Source organism: Schistocerca cancellata, chromosome 7 (assembly GCF_023864275.1).
Source record: "Schistocerca cancellata isolate TAMUIC-IGC-003103 chromosome 7, iqSchCanc2.1, whole genome shotgun sequence".
Lineage (NCBI taxonomy): Eukaryota > Metazoa > Arthropoda > Insecta > Orthoptera > Acrididae > Schistocerca > Schistocerca cancellata.
Genome location: NC_064632.1, coordinates 557,114,713 through 557,125,563, shown reverse-complemented (window position 1 = coordinate 557,125,563; position 10,851 = coordinate 557,114,713). Strand labels below are relative to the sequence as shown.

The window sequence follows — 10,851 nt, the reverse complement described above, 5'->3', positions numbered from 1 at the left end:
CTGCATTCCACACAAGTTTATTATTGTCTATGTTCATGAGCTGTTTTTGTTCGAAATGCAGCGAACAAAACCTAATGTTATTATAGAGTTAAACTGGGTCTTTTTTCATAAGGTCTTCTCGTCTGCTATTAACTAGTCATTTTCGGCTCCTAAAACGCAACATTAATCATTAATTCACATGTAGTTTGCAAGTGAATCCTGACGATACAGTTTAGTAACATGATGGTATATACCTCTCAGGATCCTTAGGAAACCTAAAAAAGACAGCTGTGGTGTCTTCTTCCTCTTGTTGCTGCAATTTATTGCGCTACAAACGCTCCCGCTTGTAAAAACCTTTGAAGAAATCAAAATAAGCAACCGCTCTTCGCTTTCACGATCGCACCGAACTCACAGTTTAAGTTACTGGCCGCATGGGGCACTGCTGGCGCGGTAGGCAACAAAATCGAGGCGAAGTGTCGCGACTATTATGTTAGACTGTGCTACATACAATATTTTGGTCTCAAAGGAATGGCGGACTCCCTATCTTTACTTTTATGGCCCAGCAAGGACATCTCCATAGATTTTAACATCTTTGGTTTGTACGAATGAGCGGAGAGTTTCGTAACAGTGTAATCTTTGGTGCGTATGTGTTTATTGAAATGTCAGTGAAAGAGGGGAGCTGTGCGTGTAACAGTTACATAAGAAAAGAAGTATGACAACTATTGGATCTAGTTGTTTTGGTGTTAATGCTGTGAAGTGGTAGTGTTGTCAACCGTTTGTGTGATCTGTGTTCGTTATCATGGAATCGTACGATGAAGATCTTAATGAAAATCCTTTTTTTCACATGTTGCAGACGGAACACACAGAATTGTTTCAGAAAGCAACTGTCGAAGGATGGATAATTTGTGTACCGTGTGAAGGATCAGTGCCAAAGTACGCTCTGACCGTAGAGGATTTTTTTAGCCACATCTTAATTCCGAGCGACGAATTACCAGAGAGTCATTTTAGAACGCTAAATGATCGGGACGTCCGTATTTGTAATCGTGTGGTTACAGTGGAAGAAAACGATATTTCGAGACCCTTGACAACTCATATTCTGTTCGAAGAAACGTATTACACAGATGATCTATTGAAGTATAAAGTATTATGTTTAGAACACCCACTTGAACGTCATTCAGATTTTGGCCCAGTGAGCAGTAACTCCTCAGTCGTCATTAGTATTCAGACTTTGAGGGACTGTATAGACTTGTTGTGGACGGAAAGTAGAGGTAGGGATGTACTTGAAAAAATTGATCAGTTGATTCGTGATTTTCTTTCGTGTAATAATAATTTGGAGTTTGAACCGCTTCAAGTGCAGAAAGATTTAGTTGGTAGTCTGTACACAATTTGTTTACAGAATGCTCTAAGAGACAGCCGTCTACGAGAAAGAACAAGTACAAATAAACATCTTCTTGAGAATGTTAAATTAGCAGTGGAAACCTACATGCTTCACACTGTGTATAAGAAAGTAATAAAAGGTGTAACAGCCTGTACTGCTCATGACGACGCCAATTTGAATAAAATCATTAGGAATCTTTCAGATATCCAGTTGAGAGATTTAGGTGTTCGTCAAGATCTATATGATACTGTGCCATGGGCGAAGCAGGAACTCGCTCGTATTGATGGGTACAGTACTGTATTGGGCAAGGTTGGATGTCTGAAACGTATGTTGGGAGCCATCACAAAGCAACATCCTAGCAAGAACAGTCCTGACCTTTTTGTTGGTAATGTTATTGCTGCAGATGATCTGTTGCCTATGATAATTTTCCTTGTAATTAAAACTGGTCTACCTAACTGGATTGCTCACTTGACGTTTATGAAACAGTTTCATTTTTCAAATCCGTCTAAATGTCAAGTGGATGAATATAGTTTCTTAATTACATCTTTAGAAGCTGCAATTGAACACATTAACTCTGGTCTTTTCCTAGGATCTTCCATTCCAGAAGCTCAAATAGTTTATGAAGAAAAATATGACAAGTACAAGAAGGCCGATGAGGAACAACAGAGAATGTCTGCTGAGCCTAGTGGTATTGAATACTTGTTTGAACAGATAAAACTTGGAAATGAAAGTGAGGTGAAAGGCATTCTGGATAGAAGCATTGGTTCAAATTGTATGAGAGAGAGAGAATCATCTACCAAGAAAAATGATATAATATTGAAATTATGCCATCCATTATGTTCCTGTGATAAGTGTGAGAGTATCATTTCGAAAAGCTTGTGCAACACTACTCCCACGATTAATTCATGTGATGACAGAGGTTTCACAGCACTCCATGTGGCCTGCATGTTTGGGCGCCCAACTATGGTTGATCTTCTTCTGAAGTATGGTTCTAATGTTAATGCCTGTGACTATAGTGGTTCAACTCCTGTGCATTATGCTGCTGCCAAAGGTTATCAGAATGCACTGTTACTGTTGGCCCATGCAGGTGCACACATAGATATTGCTGACAATGAAGGCAATACTCCACTTCATTTGGCATGTAATAATGGCCATGAAGGCTGTGTGAAGGCAATCATATATTTTGCTGAACATGTTGGACTGAAATTAAATATTAATTGTGCAAATAGTCAAGGTAATACTGCTCTTCATAATGCCGCTCGCTGGGGTTATGAGGGTATTGTCCATTTGCTTTTGGAAAATGGGGCACGGCCAGGAGCAGAGAATAAACGCCACGTAACACCCCTTGATTATGCCCACAACATCCACATTACAAGGCTTCTGATGAGGGCCATAAAAACAATGCCACCAAGTGGACTAATGCCTGGTAGTAGTAATGGCATTGTAACAAACCTCACATCAAAAAGCAAAGAACTCCATGTAGCAGCTTCATCAAAGAAGACTCTTGATTTCAGTGACAGTGTGAAACCCAGAAAAGTGTCAGGTGCATCACTGCAGAAAGGTTCAAAGACAAAAAAAGTATTTTATGGAGTCTTGCCCGAGACTACACAGGGGATGCGGAATGTAGAGAAGCTTCTGAAAGCAATAGCTGCTGGTGACACAAGACTTGCTTGTTATTACATGGGACTTGATGCTAATGATGAAGCTGCATCACAGAAGGCAGAACAGCCAGAACAACAGCATGAAAAATGTCACCCATTATGCACCTGTGAAAAGTGTCAACCGGAAAATGATGTTAATTCAGATGAAAATGGAACTGATGAAGAGCACTCACACCATATACTTGATGTGAATGTTTGTGATGGTGAGGGCTTTACACCATTACATGTTGCAGCTATGCATGGGCGTTTAGATCTTACACGTTTGCTGATTGATGCTGGTGCACTAGTAGATGTACGGACTCGGACCAAAGCTGCAACACCACTCCACTTTGCTTGTCAAAATCAGAGACTTCAGGTTGTGCAGCTTCTGTTAAGGCGGTCTGCAGATCCAGATATTCAGGATTGGCATGGGAACACAGCTTTGCATTATGCTTGTTATGTTGGCAACATAAGACTTGTTGAAACATTGTTGCAGCTCGCATCTCCGAGGTTGGATTTGAAGAATGCATCGGGTAAATCAGCAGTACAGGAAGCTGAAGAGAAGATGGCTCTTACCATTGTCAAACTGTTGCGTGGAGGGAAGCAATTTGTTGGAAATGGTGATGAGAGTAAAGACTGCTGAAGGGGATTGTGTACTGAATGGTTTTGCTACTGAGTGAAAGAAAAAATATTTTAGTACAGTATTTACCAGTATCAGCATTTATATTATGTCTATATGTAGTTACTTTTTGGCCTGTGAGCAACATTCATTGATGTTAAGGCTTCATTTGCTTGCTTCAGAAATTAAGACATATAGATGTTATTAGTGTATTATTAAAATAACTGTTAGCAGTTTCCCTATAATTTAACTGTTTCAAGATCTCTGTGTTCAACAAGACGTTCAGAAACCTTATGAATCAAGAATGCTGTATATTTATTATACACCACAAGATTCAGATGTTAGTAGACAGTGCATTGTAATTTTCTTTTATCAGCCTAAGTACAGTGTTCAACATAGTCCTGAAAGAAATGAATTCTTTGTGCGAGAATGTGTTTTCGTAATGTTCCGTGAAGTAGAATCTTCATGTGTCTGTTATTAGAGGAATTAATTCATAAAGTAAGAAAACTGTTTGAGCAAAGTGTCCAGTTGCGATAAAATTCTCTTGGGAATGCAGAATAAATAATGGATTAGCAAACACAGGTCTATAAGTTGTCGTCTGATGGGTTTTTTCTTTAGCTACTAAAGAATTGTACTGTATGTGAAAAGTGAAATGTAAACAAAAATGAGCAAAGATAATGCTGATGCTTATCTGACTTTTATGAGGCATTACTGAATTTATATTTGTTTCTGACTGGTGTTGATTTTTAAAGCTGGTGGCCTTCATGGTGAAAAAGCAGTTAACAGCAGATAGTAATCAGTACAACATTTTGAATTTGTCTTTCATTTTTAAGTACTAAATTGCTATACTGTGGAGCAGTGAGAAGTGCTATTCTCTTGTACTTGAAAGGCATTACTTTACAATGATATGCAAAAGAACTTGTGTGTGTTTTACAATTTTCTTTTTGCCTTTGAAAGATCTGTCACCAATTTATTATTTCCATCACATTTAGCAATGTGACGTGGTCAGGCACTTCAGAAAAAGTGTCACTATTCATGACTTACCTTAGTTATGTTCTTTATAGTGATGGTCTCCTGTTATAGGAATATATTGCCTTACTATGCTTTTGATTTTCATTTTGTTACGAGTTCATGGTTGCTGAAACCTAATTTTCATTCTGAAGACCATACATTTTGAATTATGATATGTTTTACTTCATTAGTAGATTTTGCGTAACCATTCAGTACAAGTGATCTGTAAGCTTTAGGGTTTTACTGTGATCTCCCCAACAATATCGCACGAAAGTCAATGCTATTTTGGAGTTGTTTGTGATCCACAGCATTCTGTTATTTTTTATTAGATTTTTTTTATTTTTATAATTTGTTCCAAACCATATATGTTTAATGATGCAACATAGGCTACTTTAATCTGAATCCTGGGTAACTGGCATTTTTATGGTGTGTGTATGCATGGTTGCATAAATCTTGATGTTCTTATTGGTGCTAACCATTTGGTGCTATGTAAAGTAAATCTGCTTATTTTTAAATTGTTATTAAATACTTTATGTGGTATGTTCATGGTTTTTGTAACAGTAACATTAATGCAGTGGCAGTTACTTTTGGAGATTAACACTTGGAATTTTGAAGTAATAATTTGTTATAAAAAGATATGATTGAAGGGAAATTACAAAACCATTCTCAGCAGAAGGAAAGATTGGAACCGAAGATGTTCATTGTGTAAAATATTTCTAAGTTGGGTTTCCACATGCACTGAAAACTTTCTTATCGATACTCCTCACTGTCTGCATTATAAAACACTTTGCTGTCTGTAAAACTGACAGTCAGAGAAGTTAAAAGCTGTTTCATTTACTGGCGTAGTATCACTTCCTGCAACACTGCTGAAGAGTCTCTGCTGATCATGATAAAAGGTGGAAATTCATCCATTCTGCTTCTGTTCATTCTCTTGGCCCTGTTTCATTTCATAGTCTGTCTGACACTGTGTCAGGGAAGTGAGATTTATGTGTAACTAGCTACGTACTGTATGTGGAGAAGTGTACTTTTAGAATCAGAGGAAGATGCGATAGAAATTAAAGAGGGAAGCCATTGCCTTCTGAAGAAATTTCCCAGAAACGAAAATAAAATCACAATCTTGTATATGATAAGTTTCACTCTTGCCATTCTAGGGGCATTCGTGCATTGTATTTGAGTGTCACATTGTGCCTTCTGAATATTTCACATGTATCAAACAGAGATTTAGTGTAGCTACAATCTGGGGAATGCTTCCACAATGAAATATTCTTTCTTCCAGATGTGCTGGTCCTGCAAATTTGCATGAGAACTTCTGTGAAGTTTGAAAGGTAGAAAGTGAGGTACTGGTGGAACTAAAGCTGTGAGTGCAGGTCGTAACTCATGTTTGGGTAGCTCAGTCAGTGGAGCACTTGCTCAATGTCCCAGCTTAGAGTCTTCATCTGGCACCCAGGTTCCACCTGTCAGGAAGTTTCACTCAGTAATTTGTTGACCGTTAATCTCCATGTTGACAGTGTGGTTACCATGGATTAGCTATGTGAATAGGAACTGTTTACTCAGTTTTGCGTGTCATCCTTATAACAATTTGAGAGAGAATGTAAGTGATTTTACTAGTAACTTTTTTCTACTCCAGGTCACATTTATTTAAGCTGATAGTCATGGTGACGGTTGGGTTGGGTTGTTTCGGGGAGAAGACCAGACAGCGAGGTCATCGGTCTCATCGGATTAAGGAAGGATAGGGAAGGGTTGGCCGTGCCCTTTCAAAGGAACCATCCCAGCATTTGCCTAGAGCGTTTTAGGGAAATCATGGAAAACCTAAATCGGGATGGCCGGACATGGGATTGAACTGTCGTCCACCCGAATGCGAGTCCAATGTGCCAGCGAATGCGCCACCTCGCTCGGTCAATAGTCATGGTGAAAACTGTTATGCCTTTCAGCTGTTCAGTGAGACATTAAAGAGCTCTACTAACAGAAGTGTCTAATTTATTGACTATCATCACAAGTTAGTCAGATGCTTTTGGCTTGATGTTTCATAGCCGAACCATTTTCTCATAGAGCTTAGGACTTGTTAGTAATTTGTTCTAAAGAAATGCTCATCACTTTTTGTACTTTTCCACTCTTTGTTATTACCTTGTGTTGCCTGAGTACTGACATGCTTTAATTTTCCATCCAAGATGTCAAACACTGGCATGTCACGTGATGCTTCTTCTTTCCTTTCTACCCTCTTGATTTTATGTACAGTGGTTTCCTTTTATTTGTGCTTGTAGATTGTTTGCAGAATTCTCTAGATGCTTCACATCATCTCTATACTTTTCTCTTTGGCTTGTGCTTTAATTGTTGACATTTATAGGTACTATTGTAGTGGGTGGATTGATTTCCAAAAACTATTCTAGATAAATCTCTTGATTGGGAGGATGAAGATGCAGAATGGACTTAGCTCAGACTTAACAGAAGCAAAAGTGATTACACTGCTGATGATGATTCTTTAGTTTAAATATCCACACTTCTTGACAGATCTGTTTAAACTGTGGTTAATTCACTTCATTGGGAAAAACAAGTTAATAAAGTATATCAGTGTTTACATAGGTAAACAGTGCTGCCACAGATGATTAATGATCATACTTATTAATGTTTAGTAGAGAGAAAACAGCATTGTAACATACATACATACATAATGGTCTGCAACAAAGCTGCAGAATTATACCAAGTTGCTCTTGCTGGTTTGTGAAGACAAAAAAACCTCACTCTCCAACTGCTGCTGCTGCTGCTGCTACCATGGCATCAAGGGAAGGTGTACCGCACCTCTCAGTAGTCATACTGTTAATTTATGATTGAGAATAAACAGTTATATTATCCATAATTTCTTACAGAAAGTTGTTTTAGAGTTCATCAGTGTATGCTTATGACATTCCGTAACAATACAGTAATTACACTGCCTTAGGTATGGTAATTATTCTGAATATAATTGAAAACATACACAACTCATTTAATTTTTCTTTTGAAATAGTAGGTATGTACTTCTAATGGCTGTAAGGTGTTAAGCAATGTCACAACTTGTTAGTGCTGCCAAATCAGTTTAATATTGCAATCAGTTTAATATTATAGCAGTAGGAATCCACATTACAAGTACACTAAGATGTTGTCTTTTCTTATCCATAAGTTATGTGCAGATGAATTCCCTATCCTTCATTTTGGAATTTTTTTTTGTATACCTGCAAGCGTTCTTCTATATTATGATTATAATAGTGGTGTGGATGTAAGAAGACAGGTGGTGGCATGATGCACAGTACCAAGGAGCATGTACCACTTCATGCTCCAGACGTTAATGTAATTGTATCATGTCTGCCTGTAGTACACACTCTGGGGCTGTGTTAAGTGTTGATTTTCATATTAGTTTAGATATGATGTGGTTAATTAGCCACTATACTCTTCATTATGAGTGGCATGCAGCAACACAATAAGTATTATATTAAGGATCAACAGTGATAGTTTCCAAAGCACATAAATTCTGGCAGGCGGAGCCAGAAGTGGAAACTGTGGTCAGATACAGCGCTCACCCATGCGTTGACAGTTAGTGGGGTAAGCAACAGCTGGAGTGTGAGGTACAGGATGGGGCAGAGAGCACACTGGTCACACCAAAAAGTGTTCTGTCTGTCTTTTTGCACAGAAGCTGTCATACAGCTGCCTTCTTACGTGCACCACGATATACTGAAAACGATTTCTTCGAGCAGCTGTGTAACTACACTTTTCACAGGAGCCAGCATCTACTACAGGAGGGTGTTATCAATAGACATGGTTACAAATTTCTTCACACAATGTTTTAGGACACCATTCTAATGGATACACATAATTTAAAACAGCAATTTGTCTTTAGTGGAAACTCCTTACATTCAAGCAACTGTGCAACAGATTCATGATAATTCCCTTGAAGGTTAAAGAATGTGGCATTGTTTAGAAGTACTATGCACATCATGTCAACATGAAGTTCCACTACCTCCCTGCCCTCTTTGCCCCCCCCCCCCCCCCCTCCCCATAGATCTGTCTTCACCACAGTCAGGTTTGGTTGTATCCAACTTACAATGCGACTTACAATGCATAGGTGCCCCTCGAATGGCAAGAGTGAATCATATCATCTTAGTAATAGTAATAGATATACCCTCTTCTGAACATGCAGTTTGTTGAGTATTTCGCTGATGTCTTTGTTCCTTATACATTAGCATTATTTTTATGAAGAGTAATACCATAAATTGTATGTTGCTGTTACTTCTGGATATGCCAGTGGCTCTGAATAGCGGAAGAACTTTTGTTTCGCACTACAGCGCAATAGGATAGAACACTCTCCACCTCATCCCACTCCTACAAAAACAGCTGAAACACAAGAATGCAGGCAGTAAATTAAATCTTGTGCTTACTGTTTGGGAAAATATTAATGAAAGACAATGGTGATATTTACAAATAAATTTATGTAAGGCATGTAATTGAACTAAGTTCAAAGCATTAATAACAAATGAGACTGCAGGAAACATAATTGATATTTATTTCCAGACTGCGTACAATGTGAAAAGATAAAGGAACATTGAGCATGTGGGACAAAATTTTCTTTTTTTTCCTTTGTTAATTTGTAATAGTGTGTCTAGTCATGTCTTATGAGAATTGGTTGAACATTGTGGGAATTAAATCTGTCTAATTTTTTTTGTGTCATTATAATTGACAAATATTGTCTAACTAAACATGTGTGTAACTAACATGTTTGTAATTTAATATGGAAAGGAATTCTTTGAAATCTTGACCTTCTCTTGTAAGTTTTTCTGTTGCTGTTTTTATTAATATGTGATGAGAAGGTCTCACTGTTATTTTTGGCGAAAAGAGAACCATAACAATACTTACAGCTAAGGTAACCCCTTTTTGAACCATTTAGTACTGAAACTATGAAACAAACTGAATTTGACAACAAGTTATTCCTGGAAACAACTTTCATTATTTCAAGTAAGTACTGAATACACAGAAATGAGGAAAGGCTTTGCAACTGCTCTTGTTTTAGTTGAATTATATACACACAACCACATAGACACATAAATGCCCCCACTGGCAGTGATTTTCACTGAAGCCAAAGGCTGGGGTGTTTGGAGTGTCTGAGTGGTTATGGGTGGTACAGTCTCTACTCATTTTTGTTTGCTTCCATCCCAGAATGTCACTTATTGAAGTTTGCAGAATATATTATAGAATTGGAATATTCAGAGATGTTTGATCGTGGAGGTTCTTGTTCATTTAGTATAGGGATTCAGTTGCTCTGTTTGTACCAATTTACCCATATTGCTAAACTGTATTGTTGAGCAGAATCTTTTGTACAATTTCATACAATCATCTTGAATTACCTTGTATTTCTCCCTAGTCACACGGAATCCCGTTTTGAATAGGAAGGCAGCCAAACGGAGCTTTGGATTACTGTGATACTGATAATTGTAAATATCATTTGTAAATGTTTTTTTATATGCTCAGCACGTTATCTTAAAGTCTTGATAGTTGTCGATAGGTCTGTATTTTTATGCTGGAATCTAGCTTCCGTATATGTTGAAAACTAAAACCAACTGGAGAAAGTGTTTTGTTAATTTTATATTGTATGTGTAAATAGATGTAATTTTTTTAAGACTGAAAGATTTTGATGTCACAACTGGAAGCATTGTAATTTGTATCAGACTGATTTTTTTCAGCAAATACATATTCTTAATTACAACTGCCTGTTTTGAATTTAGTTTTAACTGCTTTTCTTTTTGATGCATAGTGTTTTTGGATAAAGCAGATCAGAATATCTATGAAAGAAATGTGAATAGTTAAAATGTGAAGAATCAGTAAAGATCAGCATCAAACACACAGTCAATTTCAGCTTCATGTGAAAGGTAACATTCGTTTTCAGAACTTGCTATCCACAGTACACATTGTGTGAAATGTGCTTGATATGTGGTTGTTAGAGAATATATATAATGGGAGATGCTGGCAATACTTTTCAGTGAAATTGCGTACATCTCCTGTACCAAAGTGCTAAGTTGTCTTCGGAAATTTCTGTCCATTAAATTCAATGAAGTTGATAACAGATTTCCAACTAGTGACAGGGTATTCCACTGATCTTTGTTTCTCTGGAACATCTCAAGTTATGTAGCACAGGAGCAGAGCTAAACAGATGGAAAGAGATAAATAATATGTTAAGAAAGATGCAGTGCAAGCAACAGCAG

General features: G+C 37.5%; 1 protein-coding gene across 1 annotated transcript; it reads left to right on the top strand.

The window, feature by feature from the left end:
* Nucleotides 1-654: 654 nt before the first annotated feature.
* LOC126091928 (ankyrin repeat domain-containing protein 27-like) lies at nt 655-10,355 on the top strand. The gene has a single exon (XM_049907250.1). It carries the CDS (start codon nt 779-781, stop codon nt 3,638-3,640), a length of 2,862 nt encoding a protein of 953 aa, XP_049763207.1. The 5' UTR covers nt 655-778; the 3' UTR covers nt 3,641-10,355.
* The last annotated feature ends 496 nt before the right edge of the window (nt 10,356-10,851 follow it).

Bases quoted from the DNA above. Each gene is read 5' to 3' on its own strand.
- LOC126091928 (XM_049907250.1), top strand. From the start codon at position 779: ATGGAATCGTACGATGAAGATCTTAATGAAAATCCTTTTTTTCACATG.